At 46.2% G+C, this 16,058-nt stretch overlaps 1 protein-coding gene across 2 annotated transcripts in view; it reads right to left on the bottom strand.

Annotated features, from left to right (window-relative positions):
- The window catches only part of MTUS2 (microtubule associated scaffold protein 2), a gene marked incomplete at its 5' end in the record, with an annotated part of 64,260 nt that extends 50,405 nt beyond the window's left edge, over window positions 1-13,855 (bottom strand). The window contains 2 exons of one of the 2 annotated variants that reach the window (XM_081215104.1): window positions 3,608-3,674; window positions 13,793-13,855. In XM_081215104.1, coding sequence (XP_081071230.1) covers window positions 3,608-3,674; window positions 13,793-13,846 — 121 coding nt within the window. The remainder of the gene's footprint in view (window positions 1-3,607; window positions 3,675-13,792) is intronic. The other variant, XM_081215103.1, reaches the window with a different exon arrangement.
- Between the last annotated feature and the right edge of the window lie 2,203 nt (window positions 13,856-16,058).

Raw genomic sequence — 16,058 nt, 5'->3', positions numbered from 1 at the left:
GTTGCTCAGAAGTATAAGAGGCTCCTGGGACTTAGGACTGGCACCTGCAGTCTAGTGGGACTGGCCCTTCACCTGTGGGGTCTGCACTCACTCGTAGAGTCAGTGTCAAAACTGAACTGAATTGTTGAACACCCAGCAAGTGTTCTCCATGTGGAAAAATCTCCTATACACCTGAGGTCCGAAGGGGATCAGAAAACACCACTTGGGCTTCCCTGGTGGCACAGTGGTTAAGAATCTGCCTACCAATTCAAGGGACACGAGTTTGAGCCCTGGTCCGGGAAGATCCCACACGTCACAGAGCAACTCAGCCTGTGCGCCACAACTACTGAGCCTGTGCTCTAGAGCCCATGAGCCACAACTACTGAGGCCCACATGCCTAGAGCCCGTGCTCTGCAACAAGAGAAGCCACCACAATGAGAAGCCTGTGCACCACAACGAAGAGTAGCTCCCGCTCGCCACAACTAGAGAAAGTCCATGCGCAGCAACAGAGACCCGACGCAGCCAAAAATAAATAAATAAATATAAATTAATTAAAAAAGAAAACACCACTTATTTGGAGATGTCCTCAAAGTTTACTTGCAAATCAACTGCCAGAAATTTCCTACTTAAAAACTACTATGGTCAGAGATTCTCAATCAGCGTGGGATGACGCATCTCAAAATCTCTGAGAGGGATTCTAACTACACGCCTTCTAGAAGATTCTGTGGTAGCTCCCCCAGAGAAGTCACAAATGGAAATGTACTGTAAATGTGAAGCGTGTCAGCAAACACACCAGGGGGTTACTTTTTGGGTTTAGTTCCTGGAAGCTCATCTAATCCAGATGGGAGCGGACTCAGAGGATGGACACCCAGCCTGACCGGCAAAGGCGAGGGAAGGAGGATGAGAAGGGAGGGGGACCTCCCTCCCCTTTCCCAGGAGCCAGGCCAACCCTAAGGGTGAGATCAAAGCAGGTGGAATCTGTCTTCTGCATCTCCCCTTTCGGCACCCTCCCTCACCCACCTGGCTCCTCTGCCTGGGCCCCTCCTGCTGCCCGGAGCCCTGGCCTGCAGGAACCTCCCACTCCCCCAGCCTTGTCCCTGATCCAAATCAAAACCCCTGCTCCTTCAACGCAATTCAGTGATTCTCAAACTGCACCTAAGAAACACCTGGGGAATGAAGCAATGCCTCAGCCTCACCCTCAAAGATTCTGATTCTGTTGCCCTAGGGAAGGTCCTGGGAATCGATGTTCTAAAAAGCATCCCAGGTGATTCGAACACGCACCAGGGCTGAGAACCACCAGCAAAGCTGATTCTGGCTGGATGCTAAAAACCTTTGATTGAATTTATTCACATCAAGGGTGCAGAAAGCTGATGGGTACTTATGAGCAGATATCGGTAGAATTTACGGCAGCATTTTAATGGTCGTGAAGAATTTTAAGCAGCGATTTTTGAATGTGGGGGACAGGCCAGCCCTGTTCTGGGATCTGTATAAGTGCTCCTAAAGGATTCTGAGTTTTCGCAGCTTCTTTTCTTCTTCTATGTCAAATTTACAATCTTTAGAAATTCCATCTCCCCCTCAGAACCGCACCCCTGGCCCCTCCCCTCCAGTGACCCCGCCCCCCAGACTCAGCTGATAAGAGGTCCAAATAAGGCTGGGGGGTAAGAAGACAGGACTGATCATCTCTCTACAGGATCACTGGGAGGTCTGGTTTGTAAGCTCAATACCCCTTTCCCTTCAAGGGAATACCCTGCAGGTCAAGACACTAGAATTTACGACTTTACGGTTAACAGATGATCCTGATATTCCCGTCTTTCTCTCTCACAAACGCAGCCTCTCCAGTGGTTCAGGAACTCGCTGCTAAAGTGTCCTCTGGGGCCGAATGCTGGGCTGAAGGGCCCAGGCCATGGTGCTGCCTTCCCCTCCCCCCATGGCATTTTCATTTGGCAGGTGAATTCTGGTTCTATTCTTATCACTAATGCAGAAATCAAGTAAGGCTTAAACACAAAATCCCAGCGTGATCCCCGTGTGGTTCCTGCTGCATTCAGAAGCTTCGGGAAAGCACAGAGGGAGGGGCGCTGGATTTGGTACACACTACCTGGCTGGGTGAGGACAAACACCCCGGATCCAACGCTTGCCCAGGGGGTGCAGATGTCCCTTCCCTAGTGTGGAAGAGTTCATCCTCTGTCTTCAGATTCAAGGTGCTACACACCTAAGAGTTACAGAGTCACCTTTACAGACTGCTTCATCATCGCTCTCTTCTTTAATTGAATTTCCTTTCTATGAAGTGGAACCCGAGGGACAGAGACGCGAGCCAGCTTGCCCTACCTGGACCTCGGTCACTTGCTCGAGAGCCCAGCCACTGCGTGGAGAGACACGTGCTTGTGGACCTGGGCTGTGCAGGAGCTACCCTCACAAACTCTGCCAACTTCCGTTCCTCGGGCCTCTCAGAACACCTCCCTGTGGGTTCATCCACTGGTGGGGATGCCAGGCGTGGGCGCCTCGGTCTTGCTGCTCCGATCACACACAGGTGAGGCCGGGGAGGGGCCTGCTCTGTTTGGGGAGAAGAGGCCACGGCTGCCCTGTCCCAATGGCAAAGGAAGTCGCAAAACATACGGTGAAGAAACAAAATAAATTTTTTTAAGGTAAAAAAAAAACTGAAAAAAATGGGTAGGGTAAGCTGTGTTTGGAAATCACTACTCCGTCCACTGGGCATCCTGGGGGTCTGTGCTCCCTGGGGAAGCCTGGCCTCCAGACTCGACGCCTATTTGCATGGCTGGCCTGGAAACAGGTGCCACCCATTAAGGATGGCTGGGCCTGTTCAAGTCCCTTGCTGGTGGAGGAGGCCATACCTGCACAGGGGGGCTGCCCCCAAGACCACACTGGATGGAGGAGAAACGTTCGCTGTAAAGAGAAGAGCAGGCCAAGGGGACTATGTCACGTTCACTTCACCTTTGCTGGAGTAACAGATCCCAAGAGAGGAATGGGATCAAGAAACTGGAACGTGGGAAGTTCTTGGTCTGACCTTTGGCCTAGAGTGAAAGCCCCTCTCTTAGCACATCCCAGGGTCTGGGGATCTTCCCGTCACTGGCAAGGTCTCCTGTGGTTCAGCCAGAACTACACCATCGTATCAGACAAACAGAAGGAGTTTCAACATGAACCCTAGCATTTTCTAAACCATCCAGATTCGTGTTCTAGATCACAGAGTATTTCACGGCAGGGTGCACAGTGGCCGGAAGCAACTTACAGGGAGCACCTCGGTTACCCGCCCAAGCTGAGCTGCTTCTGCTGGAGCTGTGCCTGCCCAGGGGCGGGCGTGACATGGAGGGGTGCTTGTCACCCCACACAAGGCAGACAGAGAGGTGTGCTGCCACTGGGGCGGAGCGCTCAAGCCTGATCAGTCCCACCGTGAACTGTCAGGAAGCTGCCTGAATAACAACGGAGACATGACACAGAAATCACAGCTGCCCGCAAGGCTGCAAGAACCCACCGCTGTGCTGGGGATGATACTTCCTTTTGTCCAGGCAGGTTTGCTCTGGTTATTACCTGAGACATAATTGCTTTTGTTATACATTCACAGATATCAGAAAAAGACACGCTTTACGTTCCTCATCGTCAATGCCCTACTTACCAACTTCATCCCTGATGTTTGCAAGTTCGATTGACAGCTCTTTTTCTTTCACAAGGGCACTTTCATTCTGAAAAAACAAAATGGATACCAAGAGTCCCCTCGTTTTAGGCTAAATAAGCACTTTCACATGTTTAATTGCTGAATCATATTAAGCAAATATTTATAAGTTGAGCCCTTAAGGAGATAACTTTCTCATTATATAAGCATATAAAAAACTTACAAAGCCAAGTCTGAGTCACTCATTTGTATCACATTCAAATCACAAAGCTTGCCATATAATATTAATAATACCCATGTTGTGCTTTTTGCACTCTGTATACCTGTATTGCACTCTGTATACCTGTACTGCACTCTGTACACCTCAACCTACAGTAATTCTTTGCATGTCTATGTCCTACACATTAATCTACTGTTATATATTATTATATATTTTTAATTATTGTCACTATTACGAGATTTTTGACCATGAAAATACCATATTTCTCTGAGGGACAGATGCTTATTTTACCAGCTGTCCCCTTAAACTTACCCTTTTGTCCATACATGCACTGTTACCTACCTAATGAATAATGGGCAGAAAACCTAACATGAAACATTTCTCTTTGTAATAAGACCAACACCAAAATTTAAGTTTCCAAGGTTTTTTGTTCCATTCTCTGCATCGGTAGAAGGAAGACGAAGAACACTTACACTCAAAGTGTTACTTACTGTAAAGAATGCCATTTGTCACTTAATGATTGCTTGGTTGTTTTCAAATCAAATACATACTATGACATAAAACAGACGAGTTGAAGACATGAGTCAGCACCAATATTTACATTTGTTGTGATTTTTATTACTACTAAAAATAACTAGGAAAGATGTGGTACATAAATTCTCTTCAAGTGACAGATGCCAAAAGTACAGGCCCTCAAGGAAAGGTTCCTTCATTATGTAGAATGTACTCCCAAAGCAAACATTTCCAAAGAGGGAATTTTGGCCAAAATGGGTACCAAATATCTAGCACAGATATCCTCAGGGCCTCGTGAATGCTCTTTCTTTCTTAAACTTGCTTTGACTTCGATGTCAGCACCTCCGGACAACCTGTGCCAAATGGGAACAGACAGCTGTCACGATTTTGTCTCTGTGTCTGCTGCGTTTAGACCCCGGTGACACGTGTGCTACTTTGGCTTGATGGCAGGGTCTCAGGTTACCCAAAGGGCGTTTGCTAAGCAATGTTAGAATTTCATGCCTAGGTAAAACTCTATTTGCATAATAAGCTGCGAGCTATTTTAGTCACAGGCATTAACAATGATTAAGTCATGGTTCTCTTAAGACTGACGTAGCAACCATACACTATTTGAGGGACAGTGGACCCCCATCCCACTCATGGAGCTCCCTCCTCACCCCAGCCCATAGCATCCTTGCCTTCCCTGAATTTGAAGGCTGGAAATCACCCCTGAAAGTGTACATTCTCCTGATCACTACGTGACACTGCCTCGATGCCACGCCCATGGCACAGGGTTGTCCTGAGGGTTAAATAAATTAACATATGTGAAGCAGTTAGAATGGTGCCTGGCACTTACAAGCTCTATACAAGTGTTAGCTGTTACTACAACTCTGTTGTTTCCTTTGATTTCGTTTGCAACTGGATGACATCCTATAGATGATAGGTGCTTTTCCACGTTGAGTGCCTGAATGTGTTTAGAGTTGGCATATGTCTTGTTCCCTGCTTTTTTTTTTTTTTTTAAAGCACCTTCCTGGCTCTGTCTTGATTCTACTCTAAGTTCAAAGACTAGAGAACTCAGAATAGGCAAAGTGTCTAGTCAGACTGATCACAGGGATAGGTGCTTGGTCTAACAGCAGCTTAATACAGCCGCCTGACTTGTTACTACAAATTAAGAAAACTTGGTATTCCTGAGAGGGTAAGTTTCAGTATTTACCCTGAAATAATCTCAAACTAGTGAAAAAACTAACTTGTTTCTACTGTCAAGAATAATTCTGAACACTCATATCCTCAATTTCCGAAGCACAGCCAGAGAATTGAAATACTGTCCTCATCCGTCCAGAAACAGCATCACCAAGTATTCACTCCTGGGCCGCTGAGAGTTGCAAAGACTTAGACGAGGTTAGGCAGGGACTGACTAGAAGGTAACAAAAAACAACAAACTGACTCTAATCTTTCACCCAAAGCCAACGTTTCCCTCAGTGCCTGCAGAAGCCCCGGGACGAAGCCCTGGGTGGATGTTACCCGTGCAGAGGGATCCTGCGTCACAACCCATCACACTCTTGCTTTCCAGCCATGGAAGAATCAGGCATTTGGGGACGGAGTGGCTTGAAGGTCCAGCGAGGAGGACAGGGCTCGGCTGGACACAGTGATGATGCTGATGAAGATCTTCAGACCTGAGCCACTGAGATGAAAAGCCACCGCTGGTATCTGTGGCCAGGCCTGCCCACCCATCTTTGCTTTAGGAGTGAGAGAATGAAAGAGAAGACGCAAGAGAGGAAAGGGAAGAGGATGGGAAGGGAGAAGAGATGCAGGGGAAATAGGAGGGAAACCAGGCAGATGAGAGACCCTGCACCCTCTCCCTTTTGAGAAGCAGAGAGGAAGACGATCCATGAAGACACAGGCCCCCCTCACCCCCAACCTTCTGCAGGCACAGATGACAAAACCAACTGATCTCAGAGTCATCAAATAGACAAAGACAAGCAACAAACCTGGTGGCTAAAATGTCAAGGAAAACGACCAAGCTTGGGTAAGGTCTACTGATCACGTCAGTATTAACACCAACCTTGACCAAACACTTCCTCGATGCCAAGGCACAGCGCCGGGTAAGCCCTTTTGCTCACTTACTCCCCCAAATACTGTCAGGCAGGTCCTGGGTTTTATTTCCCATTCTGGAGGACGGAACTGGGGTTCTGTGGTTAGGTAACTGGCCAAGTAACCTGCACAACCAGCCAGGAAGTGGCCAAGCAGGAGTTTTCACCCAGGCTCCACACACTTTATCAAACACTAACACAAGGAGATGTTCCCCTCTGTCCCGTGCTTACCTAGACCCAACACCGAGGTCCAAACTGCACCCATCCTCAGCTTGGATCCGAGCTCTCATTACCACGAAGCTTTCCCCGTCTAACTGGAGGAGAGGCAGTGCCATCCCCCGATGACCGTTTCAGTGGAAATGTTGCCTGGCTGCATTCACACCCCACCCGCCCCGTGCCCTCCCTGTGTCTGTCCTTGGCGTGGATTTGTCAGTTGCACTTCATTTCCGTTCTAGCCTCTGTGTGGCGGTAACAGCGGACAGGGCAGCTATTTAGCTTTTCCTCAGTCAGCGTTCTCGAGCCCTTTCCGATGGCCTCCTGAAGGCGCTGGCACGGCTCTCTGCTCGCGGAGGCCCGAGCAGTTTGGCTGCAGCCCTCCTTCCTTAAGTGCTTGGTTTTGAAATGATATCAGCCCTTCTAATTTGTGAATTCTCTGCATCAATCACGTTACTTTTTGTTTTCTGCAAAGCAAACCAGGATGACGTGACGCTGCCCTGCAACGGACCGAGTCAACAGCCCAGACCTCAGGACATTCTGCTCCTTAGGCAAGAAAGGGACCTAAAGGGCATTTCCACTCGCCACTCCCTGCCTCCGAGAGTCATCTTTCCAGCCACTGTGGCTCAGCGGAGCCCAGCAGCCTTCCTGCCAGGCCCTGAGGGTCTGCTCAACACCAGGGGTGAGGCTGCCCCAAAGACTCCCTTCCAAGGGCTCTCATGCACCACCCCCCTCCCCTCCCCCACCCGAAGCCAGGTCCGGAGCGATGATGCAGTGGGAGGGCTGAAATACAAGCAGGGCCTCCTCGGGGCCTCGGTGTCAGATCAGTGCTTCCCTACATGGGGAATGAGTGGAAAATTCCTCGCTGGTGCCAAGCACATGAGCCCCTGCGTTCAGTCCGATGGGCTAAAAATAGAACTCAGTATTAGGCATCCAAACTATCCTAGTGATACGGTCCAGAAATTGCCAAGTCGAAGAAGGCCATTTCTCTAAAATTACTGTTTACTCCAGGACGGGCTTAACTAGAAACGGACACTTGGAGAACATTCATCTCGGCCCCTCACCAGCAGCTGTGTTTCTCAGCCGCCTCTTTTATGTGGTCACGCACCTCTCCTCTGCGGTCCAAGTCCTCTAGTGTCTCTGGCGTGGTCCACTGTGCTCACAGACGGAATCCCAGAGGCGCTATCCCCACCAAACATCCGAGTCTCCCCTCCACCTCTTGCCCTACCAGGTCTGCTACAGTGAAGCCCACATTTCTTCTTAGACATGGCGCTGCGAACTCTGGAGAAACACTGCCTTTGACCTTTCCTAGCTACAGAAGCCTGGCAAAGTGTACAATGGGCTCATCAACGTCAAGCAACTGGATGTGTGGCCAGGCCCCAAGCAACCCTGCCACACTGTTATCCTAACATGCTTGGTCAACGGGGGGCTGTCTGTTCTGGGGGCTGGTGCTGCCCGAGTGACTAGTGGTGACAGGAAGTGAAAACGCCCATCTGTGTTATCATCATCCACGTGACCCTCACTTAGGCATCAGCCACCTAAGCCCCTCCCCCAATTAGAAATCGACAGGACAGCCTGGTTTCTATTAAAATTGAATAGATCTGTTTTGAATGATAATCAACACATAAAACGCTGCGTGAATATGAGGTGCTTTCACCCCAACTGATCCAGAAACAGGAATGTATCCAGCACAACACATATTTACTTAGTGTCTACTATGTGACAGGCAGACATGCCAGGCAGGATACTTCTGCCTTCAAGAAGCTTAAGAGTCTCCCAAAGAGTCAGTAAATAAATAAGCAATTACAAAACAATGTGATACAACTCAACCAGGCAGTGCTGGCTTGGAGATTTCCTGAGACCAGAGGATGCGTAAGCAGGGGGCCCAGGAAGGGAGCACCCCAGGCAAAGGCCAGAAGGGTCATCGACACAAGACAGCACCTGGGGCTATTCTGGGAACCTCCGTCACCCCCATCAGAGGGGCCCTTTTCCTTTTCTTGCCAAGTGTCTGCTTCTGGTCTCTGACTGTCCCTGAAAGAATGCCTGATCAGCTACAAGGGTACTGATGACAACTTCATAAAATTCACTGTAGTTCTGAGTGTTTTTATCAGCTCCCTCTTCCCCATCTGATACATTCTTAAAAAGAGGGACATACGTATGTACATTTAAAAATATATATATATGTAAGCTTAAAGACTCCCAGCTCATCTTTCCTATCTTTTTAGCCTGCCCTGAAATTGGTGCAGATCAGGAAAATTCAATCGCGTGAGCTGGGCCACTTTTTCCCAGGCTAAACAAAAGAGCCCTAACGAGGAGTGAAAAATTAGAATATCTACAGAATTCTGGTATTTGAGGAAACATCCAGATCCTTTTTATTATGAATTTTTGAAATCCTAAGTCATATACCTACACATGAAATTACAAAGAGGTTAAGGGATTTTTTTCATTCATCCCAGAAACAATATTGCTTCTCACTCATGAGTTCACAGCTGAGGGTTTAATTCTACACAGTAGAACCTGTCTTAATAGGGAAACATTTTCTTTTATATTTCAAAACGAACCAGCCACCAGGTGACATCAACAGAACACCTAAGTCTTCAGTGTTGTTCTCTTTTCACCCTTTGTGAATACTGCATTCATTTTCAATATGAGTATTATTGTGAAGATGGGCCAGATTCATAATATAGCTCTGTGGAAAATTCCTTTGGGAGGTGAACTGACCTTTTATTCATTTCAGTTATTATGGCTTTAAGGCAGCATTGATGCCCTGCTTTGACTTAATCAATAAGTATTATTTCTTTCACATATAATTAACACAGCCCACTGTATTTTTTTTTTTTTTTTTTTTTTTTTTGCGGTACGCGGGCCTCTCACTGTAGTGGCCTCTCCCATTGCGGAGCACAGGCTCCGGACGCACAGGCTCAGTGGCCATGGCTCACGGGCCCAGCCGCTCCGCGGCATGTGGGATCCTCCCAGACCGGGGCACGAACCCATGTCCCCTGCATCGGCAGGCGGACCCTCAACCACTGCGCCACCACGGAAGCCCAGCCCACTGTATTTTATGTCTGCTTTTCTAGTCGGAAATGAAATTTAATATAGACTGATCAAAGGGAAAAAGCATCATTCACATTTAACATTCTTAAATACGTGTCAGTGTCTAGTCGCGTGGAAAATGAGCAAAGCCATATCCGGTTTCAAAAGAAACCAGACTAAATTTTAAGATGCATCATTCCAGCCTTTGCCTTTGTGCATGCTTGGGTGTTGATGACCGCCAAACATCTAGCTTACCTAAGAGGCGGTAGTTAATAGGGGGGCATCAGAACAAACCTGGATTACCTAGGAACATTTCGGAAGGACAGAGACTTGTGGGGCCCGAGGAGAAGAAATGTGCATCGAAAGACGTTAGGCTGGAACATTCTGGATCCCAGAGCAAGCAAAAGAAAGGAAAGTTAGCCAGAACCATGATGTTTAATCCACTTATGTCTCACTGAAGAAGTCTCCTGACCTTTCTGGATTCTGTCGACTTTGAGTGACCTTCCCAAATTTATGACTGTCCCAACACCCATGCGCACCTGGGACAAGCAGTGAGGTGCCTTCCCCCAACTCACACCCCTACCAAGAATTTAGAGAAAAGGTAAGTAAGATTAGCCTCTGAGATGACAAGCAACACAGAAAAGGTTAGGGTAGAGATAGGCAAAGTAACCCCTAAAGGGTAAGGACCGGACCTAAAGCAGTAAGACAAGAGTGGGTCATAGAAATGGAAGCAAAGCAAAGGGAGATTGGAAGAGGCAGTCACCAGGGCGAGTAGCAATCGCACAGCCTCCCAAGTGATTTCAGGCTGGAGTGGGGACGGGACATGAGGTCACTGGATGCCTAAGTAACATTCCCTCCTCATCAAAGCTTCTTATGAGGCTCGACTTTGACTCTAAAAAGAAATCCCATGTTGATCGGGCTCCTAATCATTCGTTTGCTTGTCAGGTCTACTACTCATTGTTAAAAAACAAGTTGGCATTCTAACTGTACATCTACTTGATTTCTCTTAGTACCTCAACGTTTCTAAGAATGACCCACTCTGGCAAGTGTCTGCATGTGCAGAGCTGCTGGCTTGAGCCTGGACCACACTGAGTCCGCTGGTAATGGACTCTTGGGGATCCATCTGGGTGTCCCAGGGGCCTTCCTGGGTCATACTTTTCCCCTCCAAATACCTGTAGAGAATGAGTCTTTCTACAGACCGCCTCCCAAATCCCAAGATGGATCCCTGCTTCTTCTTAACTCAAGTTAAAAAACCTGGGTCTGGTTTTCAGCCTAGAAAACATTTCCCCACACTCCCTATGTGCTTCTGTGTCCCGATGCTGACTCTCATCCTTCACCAGAGTGGGCTAAAAGTCTTTACCCCCACACTCTTTGCTTAGAGGTACAGTGCTTCTCAAAACTCTACCCCGTTCCTCAGCGTTCAAGTCATGATCCACTCCTTCCAAGAAACCTCGCCTCTGATTCCAGCACTGACTTCTCCTTTCACTGGATTCCAAAACAGGTATGATCAGTACCACGTGACTTTCACTTGATGATACACCAGTCTTGTACTGATGGTTGAACTGCTGCCTACCTCACTTGCAATTTCTCTGGAAAAGGTGGAAATACAACCAGACAAATAACTGGTAAACTCCATAGGACAGGCTGTGCCTTTTAAGAATTCTTTGCTAGTCCCCATAATAACTGAGCACAGAGCAAACGAGTAAGAAATACCGTCGATGTTTTCACAGGTGTTTTTAATGTTAAAATGCCTAGGCACGATCAGCTTTTAAAAACTATTTGTGCACTTAACGACTTTATATGCAGTTTATACTCTAGGTAAGATTCCTTACTTTCCGCCCCCCCCCAATAAATTCATGTTAAAGAAACATCTTAAGACTAATATTTCTTGGTCCATCTCTGAACTGATGACTTATCTACAATTGTCTCCCCACTCTTTTCAAAACATCTTTAGCTGCACTACGATCAAACTGTTAAAGACATTTTTACTTCACAAAATAAAGTTTTCTATTTTGTATCTATACAGAGTTCGGAGGGAATGTTTCATTTCTTTTCTTTTCTTTTTTATGGTTTATTAAAATGGGCTAAAGTAATCAGAAAGAACTTCATCGACCATTTTATCAGGTCTCTTTCAAACCAGGTTGATGCTGGGATTGTCAGAGCTGATCAGCAAACTGAAGGATTTTATGGTGGGACTTAAAGAGTAAACTGATTTCCAGAGTTTGGAATGGAATCCCATAATAGTCCTAGTAGACCATGCCTGGCCCAATAGGCAACTATTGAATAAACAAATGATTTTGGCATACTGCCTGCGAAGTTATGCTGAAAGGTGGGTAACTAAATAAAACAACAAATTTTTTAATTAAAAAAGGAAAGCCCTTAATCCCTAAAATGAGCACCTATGAACATACATCTATAAAACCGCCAATGGGAATACCATTCTAAAATATAGCAAAGAAACATCAAGAAATGTGGGTGTAAACTTAATGAGAAAGTTTACAAATGCTGTGTAAGCTTTTAAGTTTTCAACAGGAAAGAATAATTTGCCTTAAGTTTGAAGTTTCAAAGCTAAAATATTTGCAAGTCACTTAAACATCGCACTGCGATGAAATAACATTTAATTATCTTCCTAAAATCTCTAATTTAAAGACTGACACAGGGATAATATTTTTCAACAACTTGATTTGAAACAAAAGAGGAGGATGGATTCACTTCAAAATATATTTTCTCAAAAAAGACCTTTAATCAGCTTCTATTTCGAAAACTTTTGTACCACAGCTTAGAAATATGAACATTATAATATTGTTGTACTTTTAGCAAATCCTTCCCTTTTATAATAATTACTGTTACAAGGCTTCCTTCAACACCTTTTGGTGACCATTTCTCTTGAAAAAAGGGCTTAATCACTTCCATGTTGGATGTGCAGATAACTGAGTGCAAAGGTTGCATATTTCTATTTGTCAAAAGCACATAAATGTGTACATAAATATTTTAGTTCTTAGTCATGGTAGCAAAAGTCAATCCCACTGAGATAGTTCTTTCTACTGGAAGAAAAGGACCAGGGGACTTGTAAGGTATCAGTTTAACTTTCCTAGTTGGTATGTAACCCTCCTTTAGGTCAAGGTTCATAAACACAACTGATGACTAAGATGTTCCCAAGTGACCTCCTTGTAATGGGTTTTATATTAAGCCATTCATTTCCCTTCACCTGGTCACATACTATACCTCAAGCCATAGAGCTGACGCCCATGAGTAGAAAGGAGGCAATCTCAACCTCTCGTTAAACTCCATTTCATGCATTTTGAGAAATCCAGATGTGTGTGATAATAAAATATACCACAGAGACAAGAGTGATATATTTTATTTTATATCACTACTAGAAATGCCAGCACATTTCTAATAGTGAAATTAAAAGCATATCTTAATCCCTCTGCAAGCTCCCAGGCAAATGTCAAAAGCAAAGAAAGGCTTTGTGTTGGAATTGTCATACAGTGCTTGCTCACACTCTGTCCTCCATTCCCTGGCTGTGAATTTTCCTTCTTCCAGTGAAAACTGGAACACACCCTCAGGCTCTCGGGCTCCTTAAGTTTTCACCTCTATGTTCTTCACCCCTACGTGAGGCAAACACGTACAGAGAGAATAACTGGACCAGTGCTTGCTCCTCTGACCTTAAGAACAGAAATTACAAGGATGGATGCTGTTTGTCAAAAAGAGCGGCAAACTTTCAAAGTTACCAGCTGGCCAAGGGAGACACGTCTAGCTAATCTAAATTCCCCACTGGACCGTCTTAGATTTCGCAGGTACATTAAAATGCAGAAAGAATATTCCAAGGATTTCTTGGCAGTTTGAATTTCAAGATGTTGGAGCAGAGAGCCCTCCTGTTTCAGGAGAATGCAACAGTTACATCTGAGACTGCGGGAAGGCAATTATGTAAGGCACTGCAGAGTACGGGAGACCCCGGTGTTTCTGCCAACACCGCTCCCATTCGGCACCCGGGAGCCAGTCAGGGCGGCCTCCTGCTCACCCACAAGACAAGTGCACACACATGCCGGGGACAGGGACAGAGGCGCTGGCTCTGGCCTTCTCTCTGCCCTTTGGAAGGAGGAGGGGAGGGAGAGAGAGACAGGGAAGGCAAAGTACCGTCTTGTCCAGGCACTGAAGGCAGTTATAAGGCTTGCAGCAGCAGTGGCCCATCTCGGCAGGCTGGCTGGCAAGGGGACCTCCTTCATTCAGTGTGTCGGCGGGTAATCGCTAAGGCGAGGTGATGGCTCCAGCGAGAGGGGCGCGCCGCTGGGAGCTGTCACAACTTCCATGTGGTCCCCTCGGCTACCTTATTTCTCCTAATAACTTCAGGAATCCGGGAACCAGAGGAAGGAGAGGAGGAGGAGGAACGCAGGGCGGCCGCGTTAGGTTCCCGGTGCGGGGAGAGGGAGGGCGGGAGCCAGGAAGGGAGGGAACAGTTGGAGGGAGGGTCACTTTGCCACTGGAATCCTCAGAGTGAGGCAAATCAATTGTCGCATCACAATCGAGCATTTACCAATGCCACCTCCCGGAGGGGACAGCCGGCGCGCCGCTCCCAAGCCCTCCCCCTCGCGCGGTTGCGCCCCGGCGCGACGCAGACACGCCTGGAGAGGACGCAGGAAACACAAAAGGGCTGGTCTTCCAGGGATGCTTGGGCTGAAGACCACGGAGAGGACTGCGAGAGACGTGGCTCTGCTCAAACACTGGCTTTCTATTTTCCCGAGAAGTAAAGACGCTTATAAACGTGATGCATAATACACGGCCTTTCCTCCATGTAACCCGCCTCTCAGGGCATCGTTGCCTGGGCGGAGGGGGGCGGCGCGGAGGGGACCACCCATTGCTCCTTTTCAAATCTGTGTGCCACGAACAGTTTTGCCCCATCGGAGGATATCTTTATATTTGAAATACAATCGTGAAATCGCTTGTCTTATTTGACAGACCAAACCATTCAAGTGGCTTAAGTAATTAAAATTGGGGTGTGGGCAGCTATATCTCATGGGCGTATCAGCATAAAAGTCTTAGCGGACTGGATCTTTCTGGGCGATTTGTAATTTTTCAAAAAGTTCAAAATCAAAAAGGGACAGGGGTGGGAGCCAAGGTTTTTTTTTTTTAAATTTCAAAAGAGACGTGGTATTTAAAAATATGTTTGTGTAATCCTGAAAGTAAGAGATGCAAATATTTATGAAATTAACTTTATACTTCCTAATATCTCAGAGGAGAAATCCTGAAATTTACTGTCTGCAGAAGTATACAATTACATTTTTGCCCATTAAATTTGCCTAAGACTGGAAGCAGACAATAGTAAAAATTAGATAATTTTATTAACTTGAGATTTTTCCAAGACGATTTTAATTAAGTAGCACAGGCGACTTAGATTTGCTTGTAGAGAGGTCAAGGATATTTGGTGATTAAATAACAACAGACCAGAATGTTTGTCCTAAACTTGAAAGGATAAACTCAAATCTTTCTTTAGCACTAACAGGTAAACTAGTATAATTCTTTAGGATGTTTCTATTAAAATTTTAAATGTCAATACACTTTAACCCAACAGATCAACTTCTATCCTACAGTAACACATCTATACGAGAGTGTATGCATAAGGATATTCAGTTTAGCATCATTTGTAACAGCATAAAAATGGGAACACCCTCGATATCCAGCACCTTTCCAGTATATGGAAACTTTTATGAAAAATGAAGCAAAACTATACACACATATGCGTTTGTATATGTCTACAATAAATCTGTTGGAAAAAATCCCACCTTTCATCCAACAGCAGCTGATCCTTGGGGAATGGAAAATAGGGGTGAGGGAGTGAATTTCCACTGTTTACCATCTTGCTAGAATGTATTACTTTTATTGTTTTCAGACAAAGAGTATCAGGGGAAGGCAGTGACCACTGCCTGGGCTCTTTGATGTGAGGAGGTACACAGGTGCCTCCCTCTCACACAGGCTTGCCCTCTCTGGCAGTGAACTCAGGCAGACCTCTCGGAGAGAGAAGAGCTGACAGGACCTTGAGCTTCAACGGGGCTGAGAGCTGTTGCTGGAGCTTTTGACACCTTGGGAGAAAAACATGATATTGCAAGAAGTGATGCCTTGGTACACCCATGTTCATAGCAGCACTGATCACAGGCCAAGACACTTGGGAAGCAACCCAAGTGTCTATTGATGGATGAATGGATGAACAAAATGTCCCCATCCATACAACGCAATATTATTCTGCCTTAAAAAGGAAGGAAATCCTGTCACATGCTACAACGGATGAACCTTGAAGACCTTACACTACGTGAAATAAGCCAGTCACAAAAAGACAAATACGGTATGATCCTACTTACATGAGGTCCCTAGAGTCGTCGAATTCCTAGAGACAGAAAGTAGAATGGTG

This window comes from Mesoplodon bidens, assembly GCF_964165515.1.
Source record: "Mesoplodon bidens genome assembly, chromosome: 17".
In the NCBI taxonomy this organism is placed as follows: Eukaryota; Metazoa; Chordata; class Mammalia; order Artiodactyla; family Ziphiidae; genus Mesoplodon; species Mesoplodon bidens.
Note: the sequence above shows the minus strand (reverse complement) of the source record. Positions and strands in the feature narration are given on the sequence as shown.